General features: G+C 41.1%; 1 protein-coding gene across 2 annotated transcripts in view; it reads left to right on the forward strand.

The window, feature by feature from the left end:
- Nucleotides 1-21,537, forward strand: part of phc2b (polyhomeotic homolog 2b (Drosophila)) — a 41,007-nt gene extending 19,470 nt beyond the window's left edge. For both annotated transcript variants that reach the window (XM_030420877.1, XM_030420876.1), the window contains exons 7-15: nt 2,537-2,825; nt 9,727-10,037; nt 10,793-10,979; nt 15,456-15,667; nt 16,535-16,664; nt 17,830-17,935; nt 18,039-18,153; nt 18,997-19,321; nt 19,438-21,537. In XM_030420877.1, coding sequence (XP_030276737.1) covers nt 2,537-2,825; nt 9,727-10,037; nt 10,793-10,979; nt 15,456-15,667; nt 16,535-16,664; nt 17,830-17,935; nt 18,039-18,153; nt 18,997-19,321; nt 19,438-19,592 — 1,830 coding nt within the window. In that variant the 3' untranslated portion in view covers nt 19,593-21,537. The remainder of the gene's footprint in view (nt 1-2,536; nt 2,826-9,726; nt 10,038-10,792; nt 10,980-15,455; nt 15,668-16,534; nt 16,665-17,829; nt 17,936-18,038; nt 18,154-18,996; nt 19,322-19,437) is intronic.
- The last annotated feature ends 1,528 nt before the right edge of the window (nt 21,538-23,065 follow it).

The raw sequence follows: 23,065 nt of genomic DNA on the forward strand, positions 1-23,065 counted from the left end.
AATGAACAGCCATCGTGTTGGGTGGCGGAAGGAAAAGACATCACTCATTCAGGCCATAGAAGACTTGAAGGAGACTCTGCAACAGGAGAAGGAGGCTGTGGAAGGATCTCAGGTTTCCCATCAAGCCCAGCTTGAGGAACACAGAGTGGAAACCAGGAAGATAATATCTGCCCTGAAAAAGGCAGAGGATCTGCTGGAGACTGAGCGCCTCTGCTGGCAGCAGGAGAAATCCTCTCTGCTGGAGGAGATGATGAAATCCAGAGCTCAGCTGGACTAGCAGAAACACAAGAACAACACCCTTGTGGCTGCTCTGAGTAATGTTGAGCAGAAGTTACAGGGTCATCAAGAGGAGTCATGGGAAGACTCTGCAAGAAAGGGAGAAGGAGTGGGAGGAGAAAGAAAGCCAGAGGAAGAAGAAGAAGAAGAAGAAATGGTTCCAAAAGCTCTTCTCATGTCGAGATCCACGCTGATCCAGTAGAAACTTGCTCCAACACATGCATTTGCCATCCCTGGGTACACTAGGTTTTCTCCGGGTGCTCCAGTTCGCCTACTTTATTGAAGAAGAAATTATTCGATTAAAAAAAAAAGTTAAATCAGTTCAGGCTGCATACATATGATGAATGAGAGCTTGAGCTGGGTACCTGCTCCTGATCTGGGTCTGCAAGGTGTAAAGGTTTCATCAAGTCTGAGCATAACAAATAAATAGCGTGAAATAAAATCAGAAAAAAAATTACAAACAAAACAAAAGTCATGTTAATCTGTCAGTCAGTTGTTGTTGAGAATTTGAAATATGTTGTAGAGCTTTAACCACATTCAGGTCGTTTGACAGCAGAACTCGTGCTTTGATACTTAGAGTACCATCAGCTGATTACACCTTTACCTAACGAAGGGTTTGAATCCAGGACTTCTTTGTAATAAAGTGTTGGATATCTTTCTACATAAATAAAGGAGCTGAGTGGTTGCTCCACCACTCATCTACTATGGACTACAGAAAAATAACATGTCAATTATATAAAACAATAAATGCTTTCAAGATTTCAACACTAATTGTCCTTTTGCCATTCAAATGCTTTTAAGACTATCTTGGTCATGTAACCATGGTAACTATAGGAACCACGCCGCCCCCTGAAGTGTTTGAAGAGTTATCAATATATCTTATGATTTGATTTGAACATTTTCTGTAGCTGAATATATAGCTGAATGTGTGAAAATGTTGAAAAGGCAGAAAGATGAATATTTGAAAAGCTTAAAAGTTATAGGCTGAAAGAACTTAATGTGAACATTTTGATAGCTGAACAGTTTCTGTAACTGAACATGAAGCTGAATGTATGAAAATGCTGAAGCAGAAAGATGAATATTTGAAAAGGCTGAAAAGTTATAGGCTGAAAGAGCTTAAAAAGGTGAACGGTTTGATAGCTGAACAGTTTCTCTAGCTGATCATAAAGCTGAATGTAAGCTGAAAAGGCAGAAAGATGAATATTTGAATGAGCTGAAAAGGCAGAAAAGTTGAAAAGTAAGAGGGCTGAAAGAGCTGAAAACGGTGAACAGTTTCTCTGGTTGCACATATGCTGGAGCAGTAGCAGAGCCAGTTGAAAATATCCCCATAAGAATGAATGGGAAAACGCATCCCAAACTTCTGTGATTTTTTTGAAAAAAGTGTAATGGTTGTCGCCAAAATATTATATATTGAGTAACAGGAGACATTGCTAAACTCTGTGATGTCTTTTTTTTATTTCTGTAGAGTGAAAAATGAGGGCACCAGAGTGAGAGACAAAACAGTTACCGTCTGCTCTCCTCCAGAAATTCAGGCTCAAAATTAACATTGCGGCTTATAGGGGAGTTGCTGGAGTGCTTGTCGCTCTAGGGCTTCTACAGCCAAATCTGTAAGTCCTACATCTATATAAGACCATCAACTGAAAGCCAACAAGATTTCCTACATTTCTATGTATGTATGTCTTATATTGTCTATGTGAAGTAAAAGATGTGGGATCCAAATCAAGCTGAAGAGTTTTTTCTCTCCAGTTCCTCCAGCTGCTCTCCACTCTAGCGAAGATGTCACACACTCTAGCTGACACAGTACACAACCTTTATAAAATTAAAAGACGAGCTAAAAATCCTTAAAACTAAAACTGATATAATTTCAAAACTGTAAAATATTTTAAAAAAACTGAATACATGGTCAATAGTTCAAGGTCTTCTGACTCTTGAAAAGTTGGAATGGTGTCTCTAGCTTAAAAAGCTGAACATTTTGACAGCATACCTTTCTACAGCAGAAGGTATGCTGAAGCAGTAGCAGAATGAAATTTGAAAAATTCCCCAAGAGGATAAATGGGAAAAGTTTTGCCGAAAAAGCTGAATATTTCCAAAGGTATGAAAGATATATAAAAGAAAAAAATACAAGCAGTCATGTCCTTTAAAAACTGAACATTTACAAAAAAAGTAAATCAATATTTGTTTATTTTGTAATTAACACAGCTCTGGCCCATTTTGTGAATCTCCTTGTGTCAATAATCTCCAATCTTTCCACTTCTCTTAGAATCAAGTCCAGAATCTGGCCATCCGTGGCCAGCAGGTGGCGACCACGTCCTCCTCTCAGACCCTGCAAGCTCTCAGCCTGAAGCAGAGCCCTGTGCCCATCCAGCCTGCCTCACTGATCAAGAATCCCAGCCAAGGAACGCAGGCATCCGCAGGAGGGAAAGCCGGCTCGTCCGACATTTCGTCTGAAGGAGGGAAGAAGGGGGACAGCGTGGTAGTCACAGAAGTCCGAGCTATAAACATGAGCCGCAGTGTCACAGCTGTCAGTACTCAGCCCCTGATTGCTCCAGGTAAGTGCAGTCTGCAAACACACCGACTGAAAAGCTCAAATAATATTGGTGTCAGTTCTCTTACATGTGAAGTGGATCCTGGCAGTGCTTGCATCAAGGCCCAGACCTCCACAGAAATAAACTCTCTCATAAAGGCATTTAGTGTTTGGTTTGTGCAATAATAATTTGCTTCTATTTGCTGCTTGTTCGATAGTAAGCTGAAATTGTATGTATTTTGGACTGTAGGTCAACCAAAACAAGCGATTCAAAGACATCACATTGAAAGTGTAAAAGACACAAACTAATTGAATTGATCAAATCAATCAATTGATATAATACTAAAAAGTATTTGTAGTTGATCCCCTAACACGTATCAAAAATTGATACCAAGAGCTGCAACAAACAATCGATTAGTTGTCAAATTTTAACTGAATTCCATCTATGTTGATGATCGATTTAGAGGTTTTTGTGACTTTTTCTTCATCACTGTCATCATCATTAGACCAATTTAAATGCTGATGGTAGGCACAATGCTGCTTTGAGCTAAATGCTTAGTTCAGCCTCACAGAGTTGCTAGCATGTTTGGAGATTCTTACTCTGGTTTTCACAGACAGAGAGTCTACATGAAGCATGTCAAATGTAAACGGTTTTCCCTTTTTTAAAGCCTCCGTGTTATTTCTGTACAGACACTGACATTCAATATACCACAGCTTGTTTGTTTTCATTTTTGTGGGCAGATAAATTCAGTTCAAATCTTAAGATAGACTATGGGCTACGGGCAGCTGTTATACACTGTATACAGTAGAAATGTGCTCTCATGGTCATAGTAAGATTAGATAAGGAAAGAGTTTTTACACTTGGCATTTTTAGTATCTTTCTCTGGGCTGTGAGTGTGACATGTCGGGGCCTGCATCAGCAACCCATTCAGTCACTGTCGGGGTGAAACCAGCCGTATTAAAGACAGTGTGTTGGCCTGTGTCTGAAACCGTCGAGCTGCTTTGTGAATTAGAAGCTGTGAAAAGCTCGCTGCCACGCAAGAGTCTTTCTAAACCACTTACTGTGTAATTGAAAGTCAGCAGCTGTTTTTTTTTTTGTTTTTTTTCCTTTTGAGTGTGAATGGTTGTGAATATGCCAGAAGTACAAGCTGATTAAATCAAATTAAGTCCAGTTTGTTTGCAGGGTAAGCCCTTCAGTTTCATTATCTCATTTTCAAGAAGGTCCAGATGATAAGACATCACTTTTCCAGAAATAGTTTATTTGAGAAAGACCCTAAAACTATATGTATGCATGTAACATATGCATTTATATGTGTTATGAGTTTGTACATGTCTGGAAATCTTACATACACAACAGTACACACCGTTGTTTGTATCTGCCTATTCAGATGAGTGTGTATGTTTCTGTGTGTGTGTGTGTGTGTGTGTGTGTGTGTGTGTGTGAGTGAGAGAGAGTGTCTGGGGGGGGGGGGGGGGGGGGGGGGGGGGGGGGTAGGGATTATCTGAGCGTGTCAGTGCACAACTGTGTCTTGCTTTGTTGCAGTAATGGATTCACATAAAATGAAAGGGAGGATGGAAGCTGAAAATCTGGTTGCATGCTGCCTGAAAAAATTAACGTGGGTTGCCATAGCAGCAGGCCATGAGGGACAGGTGTTCGCATGAGATGCTGGGGAGTTAATTCACTGTGGATCAGGAGAAGGAGAGGCTGGCTGATGGGACTCAGGCTGGGTTAAGAGCTTGGATTCAACTTGACTGTGACTGGGTCATTGTCTGCTTTTGATTTCCAGCATAAAATCAGAGAAAAAGTTTTTGTCCTGACAAGCCACTGTCTCTTGAAAAAAAAAATAAAAAAATAGTCCAGCTATGTACATGATTGATGATCAGTGGCTTGTTATGACCAGTAGAATAGACAACTTAACGTCAGGAAACCAGAGATTTCACTGGTGATAAGTGTTTTGTGGTAATTTCTTAACCCTAACCACCATCAATAACTTTGGCTTTAAGTAGACGGTAAATATAATTTGGCTATCTCTAACAAATCTGTATTCTTGGCATTGTTAAAAGATAAGTTCACTCAAAATGTTTATTCAGTCATTATCTGCTCACCCTCATGGAAAGTTTCATAGTCCACAAACCATTTCCGGAGCTTAACAGCAAAACATCATTGCAGCATTCTCCTGAACAACAATAGCAGATACGTACTTGTTTAAAAACATGAAGGAAAAAACAAAAGACTCCATACAGCTCTTCCAGCATAGCTAAGTCTCCGGATGCCCCGAGATCCCAAATTGATTTGAAGAGCTGTTATTTACACCTTTTTGAAAGCCAAAATCTTTAGTGTAGCTGCCAAGTTGAAAGCTTTACGCATATGCTTCTGGCTTCATGTTCAGTGTGTGGCGGCTGTGTTGCTGAGCTGCTGTGGTTCATGCCTGCTCCTTCTTTACATGGAGGTTGCCTTTTCTAATTTATCAATAAATATCATGACGTGATTTTCATTTACCTCCATTGAAAAAGTCCCTAGGAAGTTGAGCCATCAGCTATCACCTTGTAGTTACATTACGTCTGCGCTACATTACTTTTTTGCTCTCGATCATCAGTGGAATGCTAGGTTCACATTTCAGTATAATTGTAGACTTAGCCAGAATTGCCAAACATAAATACATGAATAATGACAGAATCTGACACGACTTGAAGGCAAGATGAAAGTTTGACAGATGACATGCAAGTGAAGAGGTTAAAGATGTTCAGTAGTTTAAAATAACTCTGCGACTGTGTCAGTAACTATATTCCAGCAATTGTAATTGTATTGTAATTCAAACACACCTTTCTTTGTAAGTGTTGAACTTGACTCAACAGAAATCAGTCTGTCCTGATCTGAGAGAACAGAACAGTAGAGGAGACTGCTGCATTGTTTTTGCTATTTTTGGTCAACAGTTTTCATCTCGGATGGCAGATCATTTCAGAGCAATGTCTCTGTTACTGTGAACATGACAGACGCTAAGAGTCACTCTCCTTTGAATAGAATTTGGGCTGAAAACAAATGTTAGGCCGTCTGGCTTGTTGCAGTAAGCGTTTGTCATCACCAGTTCTTGGCAGGAAACAGCCTGCACCTTACTATAAAAAACACAGCAGGGAATCCCCAGAAGCACCATTCTCGCAGATTAAAGGAGGGGATCTGCGCACAGCCTGTGTCTTGGCATATTTAAGTAGCTGATAACAGCAGTATCGGTTGCCAATTTCTCTTGAAAATAAAAAAAATAACTTTGGTGGAACCGGATTGAAATGAAAACCCGGACTTCAACTTGACTCGACTACTAGAAATCTGCCTGATTGTCTTTTAGGGTTAAATTTAACTGACATCTACTGTAGTTGTTTCAGTGTACAATTGCTAAAATACTCAGATGTTTGGAAAATATTTGGTTTTCTTCCTGACAGCCTGCCAACGTGTTTCCTTTAGAACATGATGCAACAGTTGAGACTCCTGCTTAATTTAGCTTGTGCTGCCTTATTGCCTACATGATAAAGTATCACCGAACCTAATTATTCCTTTTTTTTTTAAGTGAGGAAAGATGGTGTAAGGCGTGCCGTTGCTCTGTTGTTTTAAGTCGGAATGTGCTTCATGAAACTAAAGTGGCAGCCAATGAGAATGTGGAAACTCAGGGATTTTCCAGAGGCCTGGTGCTACAAACTCATCAGGAACGTCTACTGTCGTCAACCTAGGGGAGATTGTGAAACAGCACTCAGAGTAAGAAGTCCTCTGAGTTATAATTCAGGGGAAGAGAAGTGAGTGGAGGCCACGATTGCATTTGTGTGTGTATATATGTGTGTGGGCGGGGGGTCTGAGTCATTCAGTCCATAATCCGAGGCATCGAGGGGGGATAGCATTCACATAAATTCCCCTGTCTCCCCATGTCTTCCAAGACTTCTCTCTGTTCCTCATTAAGGTCTTGAGAAAGTTGTCAGGATTCATGGGGAGGGCTGGTTGTATCCGGTGTGTACAGATTTAGAAATCCCCCTCCTTCACTCAGACTGGGGCTGAGAATCTCTTGCCACCTCATGGTTAAAGCTGCTACTGTTCGATTAAAAAGCAATTCTTTATCTTGACTCTCTTGGCAATTTTTCTCATTTTAAGACCACATTTACAACTGTAAAATCATTTACCCACCATAAAAAGCGTCAGGTGAATTTGCTTTAATAACCATTTTTAGTGTAGATAATGCTGCAATCAGTGTGTTTTATATTTGTTTGAAGGTGGATTATATTGAACAAAAAGCAAAGTTTTCAGGGACTAAGTTGGTTAACAACTTGCATTCATTTTCATTGTCTACTAATCTATTGATCACTTTATTCTCCACAAAATGGTGAAAAATGTCGATCAGTGTTTCCCAAAACCTGAGATGATGTCCTCAGATGTCTCGTTTTGTCCACAACTTTGAGATATTCACTTTACTGTCATGGAGGAGAAACCAGAAAGTATTCGCATTTAAGAAGCTGGAATCTAAGAATTGGGACCGTTTGCTTCTTTGAAAATCATACAACCGAAATAAAATATTGAGAAAAACAAATCTCTTATTTATGGCCTTTAATTTAATAGTTTACACCTAATCCATTAATCGACTGCTCATTAAAACTCTAATCTAAAGTCGTTATTTAGTCAAAGTTTTAGTTTATTCATCACTTTGATTTATGACTTAATGCCCACAAAAACTAATGACGTCCTTGTCAGCCTCAGCTGCACCTGGTGCTCATTATCAAAATACTAGCAGATCAATTAATGAGCGACTAATTGTTTCAGGTGTTCTACCAAGGTCATTTACCAAGGTTTTTTTTTATGTCTCTTCATCCTAAATATTGTGTTTTCTGCCGCACATAACCTTCAATTTAAAGAAAATAGTTTTTTCAAAGAACTGCTTTAAAATTCAGCTGAAGGAAGTTTTGCGCATTGACGCTGAATTTTTCAAGAAGGGAAATCGTGATGCATCTAATAATCAATTCTTTTTGCCACCCCTAGGCGTAGCTGCTGAACTGATGGAGGCTATTATCCCTTGAAGTGTCAGTTTAAATTGCTTTTCAAGCATGAGCCATCTTGCAGGCGAACATCTTTGATTATCATGCTGCTCGCCATGTCCACCCACTCAAGCCTGATATCCATCCCGCTCTGAACACTGTCAATACTAAATGAAGGAAGGTCTTGCCTGTACGCCAGAGCTAACCAAATTTTCTGCTGGTGTGTTGCTCTGTGTCTCAGCATGTGAAAAAGAAAAGCACGTTTTAGCGGCTCCTGTAGCATTAAATGAACTAATGACGTGACAACCCTGCTGGATAGTAATGTCTATATATTCCACAGCAGGGTACAGACTGTGGTTAGTGCCTCACAGGGAAACTTTGAAACCAGATGGAGCCTGTCCCACACAAAAAATCATGAAAAGAACAGGAGGGGGAGGAGGTGGGTGGGGGCGAGGGGGATTTGAGACAAATGCTGATGTACTTGGCAGTTCATTTGGAGGGTGTATTAAAATCACCGAACACACCTCAGTGTTCACAAGGCTCATGTAGCAGAAGCAACTGTGGTGCAGGAGCAACTAATTTCCCGTTTGGGTTTCAGTAAAAAGAACGAACCAATTAGTTCTTATTGTTTCCTGGTAGGGTTGTTAGAGATCAAGGAGGCTGTGGAGGGGCTTCGACAGGTTGACTCACCATTAACTCTATAAAAAGTGTCATGGACGGTTGGCTCCGCATGCTCGTTCCTGAGGCATTTCTAATATTAGACTAGCCTCAGGCTGCTTCCGCTGAACACTCTCCCACTCGCACATGATCTCACAATACAAGATTGATGTGCTGTGTCCTGGGCTTCGGGGCAAGTTATGAGCTCAGGATGTCTCTTTACCCAACACAACGCTGACAGGTGGTGACAGGCCATTTTGAAACGATTTGTGAGTAATGGCCAGACCAGAACTGTAACACTGGGCCTCTCTGTGCACCTTTCAACAAGCTGTTAATGTTACATCCTGTCAACAAGGGGGCACACAGGTGAAGGGAACGCTATAAAACAAAGTCTTTCGTGCAAACGTCTACATTTCTCAGTGCCCCTGATAAACACAGAGTAGACAGTTGTGAGAACACATGAAATAAATATTGCTCGTGGTTTCTAGCTTCTGTGGCCTGGTAAGATGTTTCTGAATTACCTTATTAAAGGGATGAATGCCTGATTAAATGTGGCACACAATGTGTATTGTGTAATCTTTGTTAAACACTAGACCTGTATAATCTGAATGATTTTTCTAATAACTGGGACATGCATGTAGGGTTTACATTATCATGGATCCCACTGGTTTCATGCAAGACCCGCCCTACTCTGCCTTTTTATTACCAACACCTCAACACAATTAACGAAGGCTACCAATCAGGAAAAGCAGGGAAGCAATCCGCCTCCATAGAGTCCACCGTGTTGCTTTAGTAGCCCAGAACAGACAAACTTGGCTCCACAGAGAGCCTTTCATGTTTTAGGGGCCACCATAGGGGAGGGTGAGGCAAGGTCCCATAGGTTGTGATGTCATCACAATTTGGCTTGCTTTGGTCCGATCAATGGTCTGAAGATATTAAAGAAAAGTAAAGAAAAGCAGTAAAGACTCGCATCGAAGAAGCAGGAACAAAATAGTTTTGATTTTATTAATGTCAAAATAAAAGCATCATGTAATTGTCAGTTTTCCTACCAAGTAAAAAGATAAAACCCTGATGTTTGTTCACCGTCTGTGGCCACAGCGACATAAATAGATGAGATGAGATGAGAAGACAAGCTAGTCATCTTTCGTAGTCGGTGGCTCCTGAATTTAGGACACAACAGGAGTGTCTGTGGTTGGGGAAGACAGCAGTTGGTTACTGTCTCTGAATTCATACATTTTAATAATTAAATGTTCTCATTTCAGCGTACACGCAGATTCAGCCTCACTCCCTGGTTCAGCAGCACAAGCAGCAGCAGCAGCAGCAGTTTGTGGTTCATCAGAGTCAAGCTTCCCAAAGGACGACGGGCCAGCTGCTGCAGACGGCCTCCATTCAACCGTCACAGCACCCTGTCCCCGTACTGCCCAAACCTGCTCCACACCAACCCTCCACGCCCAGCCAGCAGGCCACCATCTTCCACTCCACCATCAGCCCCCATGCCCTCCACTCCTCCCTCAACCATGCCAAAGCTCAGCCTGTCCAACTCACTGCCATCAACCTACAAATACAGCCAACGGTGAGTACAGCTACACACAACACGGTATTAAACAATTGACTTTAGCAGTATTGCTGATGTTGGCATTCAGTATTTCGCACAGACTAAGAGTCTTGTTTGAAATGCTTGGAAAAATAAACTTGGAACTTGATATTGTTGTTATTTTTCATAATCTGAGCACGTCAGGCAGAGTGACACTTTGCACAGGAAGTCAATAAAGAAAGCTCAGGATCCTAATAGGTGCCTCCTTTTGGCCCATGGCCGACTATTAAGGTTCAGTTTTCCCCCTCCCAAGGAAAAAAGTTAGGACACCCCTGATCTAGAGGATAGGTTATTGGAGGGTATTTGCTGTAAAAAATTTGCAATTTTGTGTATTTCCCGAATTGTGTAACCGATGTGATTATTTCATTCTGTCCTCCATTTGTTTCTAATAGGACACGACTCTCTGCCCTACTTAAAACCCTGACTCTTTGTTTTGTAAGCAGTCTTCAAGTGGTAACCAGCAAAACAAAAACTGTGGTTTCAAAAACACCCACTGAATTCGTTTCCACTCCAAGACATACATGTTGAAAAAACACAGGAATCCTCTGAGTTTGGGATTCCTGGTGTTATATTTTTCCATTGGTGTGATATTTTCCAAGCCTAATGGTTTTCAGTTTTTGAGTCACTGACATTAAAAATACTAACATCCCCTGATCTGTCTTTTAAATATGGCCTCAGATGCAGTTTTGTCACGTTCTCTCTTCTACTTTTTGTGTCCCTGATGCACATCATAGGCTGCTCGACTGCTTCAGGACTGTAAAGACAAGCCCACATCACTGGTGGTCAGAGAGACGTGTCAAACCCCCAACACGCAGCAACAGCAGCCACAACAGCAGCAACCTGCACCTTTGCCATCACAACCCGCCAAACCTGTAGAACAGCCCAAAGTTGACCCAGTGCCGCCAGCTGTGCAACCACAAGGTAATGATTCAACATAATTTCCTAAATAAAATTACTCTCTGTAGAGCATTCGCACATTTTGCTAAACAAACTCTTAACCATTTAGCCACTGAGACTGGTACCACTTTAAAAACTGAGTCACAGCTTTTTCCCCTTGACTCAGAACACGTATCATCATATCTGCTCTGTTCTCCTTGTAATAAACAACTCGTCAGTGGAGAAAAGGAAAAATCTATGTTTGTTTACTTGTAATTCAGAGCACATCGTGTCTGCAGCACATTTAGTTTCACTTTTGTTTGTCTCTTATTGCTTTGTTGTGTTCTCTGTGGTGTCCCTCACCTGATACCAACGATTCACACGATGCTTTGTTGTGCACAAACATTTAAACCAAAACAATAAAACACTTAAAGATGAGTAAAACTCTACTGTAAGAAAATTGAGGAATTATCAGATGAATACAGTAATGTAACCAGACTCATAGAAATGTATTATTGTTATTATTATTATTATTATGATAATACAACACTGCATTTTACATCAACATATGGTCTATCCCACCTGACACAATGCGTCATCTTTCACATTTACATATTCTGTTGTGAATACTTGGCACAAATTATTTTTTCATATCGGTATATTGACTTTTTCTTGCTTTTTATCTTTCCTTATATTTTTCCTACTTATTGATATATCTCGGTGCACCAGAACACCAAGGCAAATTCCTGATTCCTTATTCTGGCTTTGTTGCCTGTGATTATATCTGGGACATTTTGGCACACGCTGTTTAAGTTGTTTGTGAAGGCTAATAAACAGGTAAGTAAATGTATTTTTAAGTAGTATGTGAGTTTTAACCTGAGACATAAACTACTTGCAGGGATGAAACTTGCTGCTTTTCCATCTCAGACTGGCTTTGGTTCATTAGACAATATCTGAGGAATGCTTGTGTCTTGCGCTGCTATGACTGTAGCTGGGGAGATTCAAAAGTTTCTAAACTTTGGAGAAACTATTTTGATATGTGGCTAGACTTTAAAGTGCATCTTGCGAATGCAATCCAGTTACAAAGCTTTTAGCTGCTTATATCAAGGAAATCCCAGGAATATTGCTTTGTCAGTAACTTTCGTTTTCATATCGCTGCATTTTGTGCATATTGTGCACGTTATGTCAGCCAGGTTATTTAGATGAAAGGGATCAATCGGGTTCTGATAAGTGATTTGACTCGTGGTCAGTAGCTTGAAGTGCACGATGCAGCAGCTGAGCACAAACTCATCTGGGGTGCACTTCATAAATGTTGACATGAATCAGTTTCTATGGCGATATATTTCTCCTCAGTGGTTGGAAATAGTGCTAATGTTGTGTTTCTTGTAAAATGAAACATTCTGCAGACCACAAATTGCTGTTTATGGGGCGGTGAGTTGGGTGTGATGTGCTGTGGAGGTGCACTGCTCAGCCACCAGAGCAGGAAAATATTTCTGTAATCCACCCTGATGAAGATCAGTTTCTGCTCTCTCACTTTAGGAGAATGTAACATTTTAAGAGAATAGCATCCAGAGAAAAGCTGTTTTTCAGTCGAACTGGTTTATTGCCTATAAAAAAGGTTACCAGCTCAAAAGTTCACATGTCGTGAACATCTTCAGCCTTGCTCCCTAACAGAAATTTGGAGAAGCTGTCACTTATCTTTGTAGCATTTAAATAGGAGACTATACAGAGATTAGAGTCCATCACATTGATGAACACCACAGAATATAAAAACTGCAGCCCATCGAGGACTCTGAGGTCATGTTCTTTGTATTTATGAGGAGGCTGATAAAGTGATATGATAACTTCCCAGAGTTGTAGAAAACAGTACATCCTCCGGGAAAGTTTTTCACATTTCAAATGTTTTATAGATGTCTTTTTTATGATTGTGTATATATGAAGATGTTCTCTTGGGATAATGTGTTTTGCATACTAGTGCTGATGCAGTACTGATGGATGCATCAATTTATTTATCTCAGTGGCCTCAGGGACAAATGGACAGCAAGGTTGAGTAGCAGCAGCTCTCTTAATGTGGCCATGACTTTAAATGCACAGTATTTCCCCTGGAAGTAAAATAAACTAGAGGGGTTAAATGGGATGTGACCAAGTCCCCAGGATGAGCACCAGACTTTGAATGCATTTTGACACAGTGACCAAACCTTGTAAATACAAAGTCACATGAGGCCCAAAAATACTTTTTCCCATAAGCTTACATTTTTATATATGTGGCTGTAAAACGGTAAATTAGAGCCGCACGATGAAAATCAAAATCAGCCGTGGGGCTAAACTGGAAACAGGCTGACTCAGCTGGACCCTAAAATGTAGAAGATTCTGGCCTTTTATACCCGCGAAGTCAAACTTTAAAGGCTTCACATACATCATGTCCATGGATATGTAGCCTTTGTCAGGTGACCAAATGAAACGCACCATTACATTGAATAAAATTTGTGGCTCCCCCTTCATTCCTTTGAAAGCTGCTTTGAAGCCCAAAAAGCTTGACTTCCCAGGTATAAATATACTGTTCTGTTGGGTCCATAGAGCGTACGCACCGGAGACTTCCGCCGATCACTGTGGCTAACTTCTGGATTTAATACTCGGCTAACTGATGCAAAAAAACAACATCAATGAATCCAGTCTTTTACATACACTTTTTCAACAATGTAAGCTTATGGGGAAATGTCTTTTCGGGGCCACAGTGCATCATGTGGCAATGTCTTAACCAACAGAAGCATAACATAAAGATGTATGTCACTCATAATGAATTTAAAGTGACTACAAGGAATTTTTAAGTGTTTACGAAAGAGTCTCGTGATTTCTCTGATGATTATAAATGAACAACAAAGGAGACAATCATCATTTTATATATAGTTATTATTAATGCTTGTTCTCTGATCTGATCACATATATCACATTTAAGATCACCTTCACATAAATAAGAGCTATGATAAAATATTTGGAGATATTTTTGTTGTGTGGTTGAAGTTTTCTTTGAGGGGGCCACACGTGGGGGGACATGGACTCGGGACCTACAGTATCTTTGCCCGGCCCTGCTGAAAATACGCAGTCACGTTTATTATTCACTTTCCTGGTCTGTAGTTGGTTACAGTCCAAAAAATTTAAAAAAAGGGGACAGTCTTCTTGCGTCAGGTTCATGGTGAGACATGTGTTCCTGCTGCAGCAGCCGGAGGAGACGAGCCTCTGTGGGAGGAAACGGGGAGGCGGGTCCTGGTTTTTAAAGGCTTTTCTTTGACGGTCTGCAGCGGCGCTGCACATTAAAACCAGCTCTCGGTCTGAAACAGCAGCGACTGCAGGTCGACGTGTTGTCGGATCGTAACAGCGACAAACACACAGCAACAGAAACCGCACATGTTTTCTCTGTGAAGGCGGCGGTAAGAACAACTTTCCTCTCGCAGCAGCGCTGTCTTTTTGTTTACTTTCGCTTTGTGGGCTTCAGCTGAGACGTGTTGTGACGGCCGGAGACAGACGCGACGGATTTACTGTTTGTTATTGATCTACGGTGTGCCAGTAGGTCAAATGTGAGGTTATTAATAGACCGTCGACAGCTAAAAAAGTTATTTAAATCAGCGGCTGATTAGTGGATGTGACTGGATACTGATTTGCATGTAGATGGCTGCTGTGTCGATGTTATTATCATGAGTCTGGTGTTATTATTTGTGATTATATAAAGATAACAAACACGATATGCAACTCGGTAAATAACACACAAAACAATATTTATTTAAACTTTAGCTCAGAAGTTTAAATAATATAAATCAACTCGTAAATATAAACCATAAAAGTGGATATAATGAGTTTGCAAGCCTCCATTTTGCTGATATAAGCACAATTCATTATTATTCCCTTGTTAATTAATCTGCTGATTGGTTTTTTGATCAGTTTTTGGATCCATAAAAGGCAAGAAAATACTGAAAAATGGCCAAAACAGATGTTTGAAGAACAAATATTCACATTTGAGAAACTGGGATCAGAAAATTTGGTGCATTTTTAATTGAAAATTGAATCATATAATTAATCCACAGCTGCTTTATTCTTTTGTATTATTTTCCTCATTAATTGATGGATTCTTTTGCCTCTAAAATGTCACAAAACTGAAACATTTTAGTGCATTTCTGTGTCTCTGTAAAGCACTTTGAATACTTGTGTCTAATTGGCACTATAAAATAAACTTGCCTCATCCAAAGCCCATTTCCAGGAGGCTTTTTTAAGTCCGACCCACAAGCCAAAATCCATAAATATTCAGTATATCATAACATCTGACAAGAAACAACCATCACATCCTCATTCAAGACGATGTAACAAGAGAATGTTTGTCATTCTTCCCCTGAAACATGACAGGAATGATTAATCACCTCCTTTCTTTCAGCTCTAATATCATTCAGACTCACTCTGCTGGTGACCGGCTCTCACATGCTCTTCTGTATTAACTGGCTGGTGTTGTATTCATTTTGTTTTTCTGATCAGGAGGGGGCACAACCAAGAGGCCGAGCGCTGCACCTGGGACCCCACCTCCAGCCATGACCTCAGGAAATGAGAACGAGGCGCCCACCGTGACGGGCAGCACACCGCAGAACGGAGAGAACAAACCGCCCCAGGCCATCGTCAAACCCCAGGTCCTCACACATGTCATCGAAGGCTTTGTCATCCAGGAGGGAGCCGAGCCGTTCCCCGTGTGTGTAAGTGCCCCCGTATCAGCTTTACTAGGAACACAACGTGATAAACAACCCACAGGCCGCCTCACTCTCCAGAGTGTAGTCGCCTGCGGGGAGCCGTCAGACGGAAACACACACCCTGTGTTACTACTACTACTAGTGGCAGCTCACAGCTTCTGTCTGATTCAGTCATTAATTATAGTGAGGTGAGACTCTGTCGCTGAAAGAGTGCAGATGGATGAAGGGGTGTGTGTAATGAGCTGCATATTGAAGCATCTCAAGGCTCCTGTAATCTGTCATGTCCCGTAAAAATAGATGTCGTAATATCTGATATTGTTTATCTGGTGTATCTGTAAGCCTGTGGTTGACATTTCTTCATTCATCACTGAAGCCTTTTGTTACAGCAACGTAATTACATGTGCTTATTGTGATTTCTATGCTTTGAGCTCACTGCCTCCTACTGGACATTTGGTGAAAATGCTTTATTTACATACATGTGAGCTGAACAAGCCCAACAAATTCATGTTGTTATACAGCATGAAAGAACACAGTGTTTATATTTATATCCTATATTCACCTAGTACCACAGTTGCTTTTCTCTATTATTGATAGTTTGTTAGCGTTTATTTTCTCTTAATGGATAATGTGTTTATTCTATGAAATGTAAAAAATCTTAACAAGATCAGAGAGGCTAAAATAACATCTTAAAATGACTAATTCTGTCTGAGCAAAAGTCCAAAAACCTCAAAGATATTCAATTTAAACCCTCAGCCCGATGCAGTTTAATCATACTGTCAGTTACAGTTATCAGACCTGTTGTTTCTTATTCCTGCAGAATATCAGGTTTAATTTTGGTTGATTTGTTAATATCTTCCTTCTTCCTGTCATCAGGTGGAGCGTCTGCCCATTCTCATCGACAGCCCAAAGAAGCACGATCACCAGCTCTCCTCAGACCCCGACAAAACCCCGGTCAGCAACGCAGCGAACACCGACTCCGAGCCTGAGGACATGAGCCAGCCAGGTGAGACAAAAAGTATCAGACAGGTACAGCAGGCTGTGTGTATCAGCGTGTGTCACACAGTGCCGGTGCTTGTGAAACTGATCCGATTTCTCTCTGAGGCTTGTGAAAATCTTACTCATACTGTCGGAGAAGGTTTATGATGCACAAACCTTGATGATCGGACCGCCATCATTTTCCTAACACTCAGTTACTACAGTAGGGTTACTGTAGTTTAAATGATACATGCCTTACGAACAGCCCCGAGCTGCTGTGATAAACGATGACAGGAGCCGCTGCTGCCCTCACCGTCTTGTGTCATCACAGAAAAGGATGCCCTCAGCGTAATCACATGCTCCTGCATGTCTCCACTGACTCACTTGACCTGTGGGTGGCTCCGTCTTTTCTGACAGACAGAAAACCAACCCGCTACATGATGTAGCTCCTCCAGTTATGTTCTTAGACTGTACTTATTAATGGTTTGTCGTTAATAAAAATGGAACTACACTGCAAAAGTCATTAGTATCATGTTTGGTTCTACAGTAATGACCTGTTTCTGCTTTCACATTCAAGTTAAACACATGCAGGAAGTGGATCAGAAACATTTGGCTGATAGCTAATCTGCTTATGGCTGCATTCAGACCTACTGGAGCCTCTCATTTTTTTAAATGGAGGCAGTCAATTAATGCTGTGGTTCCTCAGTGCAATACAATACTTCAATACATCCTAATGTTCATTTTGTTTATTTGGTCCCATTTAGAGTAAACTAGATAATGAAGCAGGGTATGCTTTAGGGCGTGTCTACCTTGAAAACACTATCGTGTGTCTCCTCACAGTAAGATTCAGTTAAGATATCGTTCCCAGCTACATCCTGTCGTCCAAATATGGTCACATTAGGCTAAAATGTTAACATAACGGTGAGAGCTGTGATGTCAAACTCAAGACTTTAAGAAGCTAGTCCAGAACAATGAGTGATGTCACGGTGGGTTTACACCAAGCCCCCTCGAAGAGCTCCAGGCTGAGGCCCAAAGAGACTCAGAAAGAAGCGTCTCTAAAACGTTGGAGAATTTTTGGGAGTTCATGACTATTCTAGTATTCTGAAGTTTTTTTTATTTCGCTGATCACAGTCTTGTGGTCTGTACAGAAGAAAGCCTCATTTATCATCCGTCTCGTGTTTCCCTTCTAATAGAAAAAGATCAAGAACCGAAGCTGACGTGTGAATACTGCGGCTGGGTCGACTTTGCCTACACGTTCAAAGGCTCGAAAAGATTCTGCTCTGTGGTTTGTGCAAAGAGGCAAGACACCTTTTCGATTTTACATTTCTTCTTATTTAACAAATAATTTAAAAGATTAGTTACATAACAGGAAACGGCTCTAATGAAGGACTTCTCTGGACAGGTACAACGTGGGCTGTACGAAGCGGATTGGCCTCTTCCATCCAGAGAGGACTAAACCGACCAATCGCTGGCGCAGAAGATCTCAGGGCCGTCCGACTATAGAAGCGAAGAAGCAGGTACGTGAACCGCTCTCACACTCGCTCACTCGCCGCTGTAAAACTTCCTCATCAACACTTTACCGCTCATCACATACTGCTTCCACTGCACATTTTACGCTCTGCACTTTTCACACCTCATGCTCTTTAATGAATTTGGGCCATGATTTGTGTCGGTGCCTGATTATGTCCCTCTGTCTTTAAAGGGTCATTAAGTGCTCTATGATCTTTGTCAACGTTTATTAGTGACCAGTAGGAATAGAAAAGCATTAGCAGAGATTTTCTGCCTCCTGAGCAAGTTATACAGACGTCAAGAAACAACCAGATTTGCAGGGTCTTTGCCACTCATCCAACTCATTTGAAGCCTTTAATGACAACGTAAAGTCACATTTTTCCAAAGGGGACGAGTCATTAAGATGATGAAGGCATACATTCTTCAGAAATGTACAGATACCACAGTATACCACAGGATTTAATGCTGAAGAATCTTTTTTTTCCCTTGGCTCAAGAACAATCATTTCAAGGTTTTATCTCCAACATGTTTTGAGTGATGTAACACCTCGAGGGTCTTGAACCTCCATTGGGGGGTGCTTTTGTTTCATGTTTGGACCAGGAGCTGAGTTTAATAATCCAGAGGGTTCAGCACCTGACAAAGTAATTTTCGAGCCGTTGGTATCGATCCAACAACCCCATCATCTCCCTGCAGGTGCATTATACTCGTATACTGAAGCAGTTGTACGGTATAAAAATCTTACTTATTGCCCTTTTAATCTCTGCCGTGTCTTCACACTATGTCCCAGCGGTGTTTTACCGATGAGCCATCAATATCTCCTTGACGTCACGCCTGCCTGTTTTCATTTTCAGAAGCTGTCCCCCACACCGCAGCAGACTCAAGGTGGTTCTATATCCTCACCACATCCCTCGCAGCCCAGTCAGGAGGAGTCCAGCCCGTGTTCGGACATGTCCAGCTACGAGGAGCCGCCCTCTCCCTTGTCGGCAGCCAGCTCTGGACCTCCTGCTCCTGCTCCGGCCCCGGCTCAGGTCCCCGTCCACCGGCATCCCAGCAGGGCCTCGGACCATGAGGGCTGCGCCGGGAGGGATGCGCCATCACTCTGTCAGCGCTTCTTGCCAAACGACCCCACCAGGTGGAATGTGGAGGAGGTTTACGAGTTCATCCGTTCACTGCCAGGTGAGTGGAGTAAACACAGACCCCTCATAATGCGTCACACACACGTTTTGCTTATGAATGCTGTTTTAAAGTGTGACTAACTGCAGCGTGTACGTCGTCCTCTGCTGTTCCCGCAGGTTGTCAGGAGATAGCAGACGAGTTTCGCTCTCAGGAGATTGATGGACAGGCGCTGCTCCTGTTAAAAGAGGACCACCTCATGAGCACCATGAACATTAAACTGGGACCTGCACTCAAGATCTTTGCACGCATCAACATGCTCAAAGACTCTTAGCAGTAGAGGATGTTTGTGTGCTGTGCGTTGATCTCAGTGTGTGTTTGCGTGTCCGTGTGTTTGTAAGTGTGTGACAGAAAAGCGAGAGTGAGAGAGAGTGTGAAACTTTGGCACAGGGAAAATGATGTGTCATCGTAGCACTGACAACAGGCTGACTGCACTATGACCTCACCTTCACCTCACAACTGGACTAAATCTCATGTTAGCTGGAGCTTACACTCACCTGCATCAATAACCATGTGACCATGTGGACCAGGGGTTGACCAATATAGTTTATGAGAGTGGAAACAGATAACTGATATACATTTGCAGTAAAAAAATACAAATCTTACTGTCAAAACGTACAATTTTAGGTATTTTAAGTATTTCCATTTTCTACAACTTCATACTTCCATTTATGTGATAACTTAAGTTTCTTGTTACTCTGCGGATTTAGATTATTCAGTGTTGATTGGCTATTACCTGTGACATGTAACCAATGTGAAAGTGTCCACAGAGCCAGAGTAGTGCATTTTTAATTCATTGACTTTATTAAAAAAAAAAAAAAAATACACTTGTTGAAAGTCATGAATATCAGACGGGCAGATTATCAATTTATCCCGAATGTGAACTTTGTCATTCACAGGAATGATGGTACGTTTATTTATTGCTAACTCGAAAGCTTCCTTCGTAATGTTGCATCTGCTGCACTGAAAAAATAGGCAAAAAGTGTAGTCTGTAGGCGTTTAAGTAGTCTCAGAACCAGCAAGGGAGCATTTCTCCACTTGCTCCTACGACTTCGGGGGTTTTACCGGTATTTTTGCAACAGCTCAACGACTTGCAACTCGAGCACTTGAAGCCATTCGTCTTTTATTAACGTACACTCAAAGGGCTTACAAATGTCTTTGCTAGCTGGAAGCAATGTGAGCTTCAAATGTCATTATCAAGAACACATCTACAGATAACCTGATAGCAGCAGGTGTAGATAAGGTCTCGGATTTGGACGGAAAAAATAAATAAATAGAAGTTTAGGGTAAAAACAGGGAATCAAATAAAGTGACTTCCTGTTCAGTTGTGCCCAGGTTGAGTCATACTGCAGTGAGGCATCAAGACAAACATGAGTGAAGTCTGGATTTATTATTATTATATTATTATAATTAGAGATGTTTTTTGTACAGTTTTGTTAGCATGTGAATGAAAGAGAAACGTGTGTGTGTGTCTGGGAACAGAAGATTGCATTCATTAATTTTCTCATTTTCATTCAGTAGATGCTCCTTTGCCTTTTTTTTTTCTCACAATAAGACTCTCACAGCCCTGAATACAAAGCATGAATGCAGAGAAAACGCTCGTGACATCGATTTCCCTTTCATGAGGAACTCGCCAGCTTCTCTCCTCCTGTAGATTTAAACTGCTTGCAAATGATTTTTTTCTTCTTCTTTTTTTTGCCTCTTTGTCAAAAATGATTTACTCAAATATGTCATCGATTTCTCGTCTCTGTTTCATAGGAGGACACTAAGTTATGGAAGGTACAAGTCGGGCGCGCTGCCCTGCTTTTGGCACTTATTTTCTTGCTGGTTTGCTTTAATGCTGTGAGACGCTCCACCTGAAAGTGAGAGTTGCATCTGTGCAGCAAGTTTATACAGTTTGTACATAGCAGCTCCAGTGAGGGGAAAAAAAAGACTTAAACTGAGGGTTTTTTTTTAAGTTATCCTTGTTATTTTAAAGACAGAAATGTAATTATGTTATTTTGAAATATGCAAATGTATAAATATCACGGCCTGGGAGTTTTTGTAATGTTTTTTTTTTTTGTTAATCTTTATTTCTAATGAAAATATTATCATATCTATTTGTGTTTTGTGGCTGTGATGGAAGGTCAACTTTTTTAGATGAGGCTTTGTCAAATGCTTGTATTTATCGAAACGGTTTGTTACACAACATTTTGCAGTTATAAATAATTTGCAATACACTTCTGTCTTTGGCCATTTGTGTGTGTGTGTGTGTGTGTGTGTGTGTGTGTGTGTGTGTGTGTGTGAGACTACCTGTGTGAGTACCTGTAACTGTTCTTTGATCGTATAATACAATGCAGCACATTGTCAGGCTTTGTTTCATCTGCATCTCTTTACTCTGCTCACCGGTTCTCCCTTGAAGTTGCAGTACAGTCTATCTTTCTCAGACAGCCCAGACTCAGAGGCATTATAAGTTCCTGGTTTGTATGAAACTAACATTCAGTTCCATTTATAAGTAGTTGTCATGGGAGGGGGTTGGACCCGGTTGGTTTCATCCACTCATGAATAGCGAAATGACAGTTTTTGGTTGTTTTGATTCTGGACCATCGTCGAGACTGTAGATTCTAATAAACATCAGTCAGATGAAGGAACGATGAGTCAGACAGACCAGATCAGCAGAGACGACTGAACCCCTCCGTCCCTGCTATGAGGAAATAGAAAGGGTGGATGCATTTTGATCATTTTGCTAACAAAGCGGGTGACATCCTTCCCTTACCCCTCTTCAAATCACCCTCTGTCAGCAATTGGGATGCATTTTGCCCCTTTTTCAATTTACTGATTGTCAACTATTGTTTGTAACTCATTTGAGATTTTACAACTATATGAAAGCGAGCAGAGCAGAACATTGTACAATTTTTGTTTTAGAAAGAACTGCAACAATTTAGCTGTCATCAGAGTTGCTCTTTTGATTCGTTTTGTGTTGGTCATCAAATGTTGAACATCTGCACTAATAATAATCAAATAAGGTAAGATGATCTTTTAATAAAACCATGTCGAAAAAATGTATATACATTTTACAATAACAGCTGATCCATAGGGCTGGTCAGAGCTCACAATGATTTGGAGGATATTTGGATTTTTTATTCTGTGACATCTGAATTTCTATATGGTGCTTTATGGTCACCGAAAGTAATGCAACACAGACATATATGCACCTATAAACCTAACTAATTTGGAGTAGTGTACTTCAAAATACGTGATAAATAAAAATAAACATGACCTAAACAGGTGTGTTGTTTAAGAACACATCAGTAGTCTGTAGTGAGCAGGCTGGAGGATGTTCTGTTGTGTGTCATCACTTCTCGAAGTCCCTCGTTAACAGGAAACGCGACATTTCCAGCTGCGTGTCTCAAACAATGGATCGTTCAAACAAACACAGCGGCCGCTTTCCATTTTGTTTCCACTGAATCACAGCAGAGGCACAAAGAAAACGCAGGTACTGTGAGTGACAGCTGCTCTGGAGAGGCAGAAGCAGAGGGGGCGGGGCGCAGCGGCACCATACAGTAAGGACACGCCCACTGTTTTGATTTGAGAGTGGACCGTACTAAAAGAGGCAGTCTTTATTTCCTGTCATTAATTAAAAAATTAATAAAAGTGAAACATATCATGCGTTAAAACCACATTATATCAGTATACAGGCGCACATACACGTTTTAATCACGTGTTGAAATGGTAACAACGTGTTATTATCAGACCGACACCCCCCCA

The sequence above is a fragment of the Sparus aurata genome, chromosome 6 (assembly GCF_900880675.1).
Source record: "Sparus aurata chromosome 6, fSpaAur1.1, whole genome shotgun sequence".
Classification (NCBI taxonomy): Eukaryota; Metazoa; Chordata; class Actinopteri; order Spariformes; family Sparidae; genus Sparus; species Sparus aurata.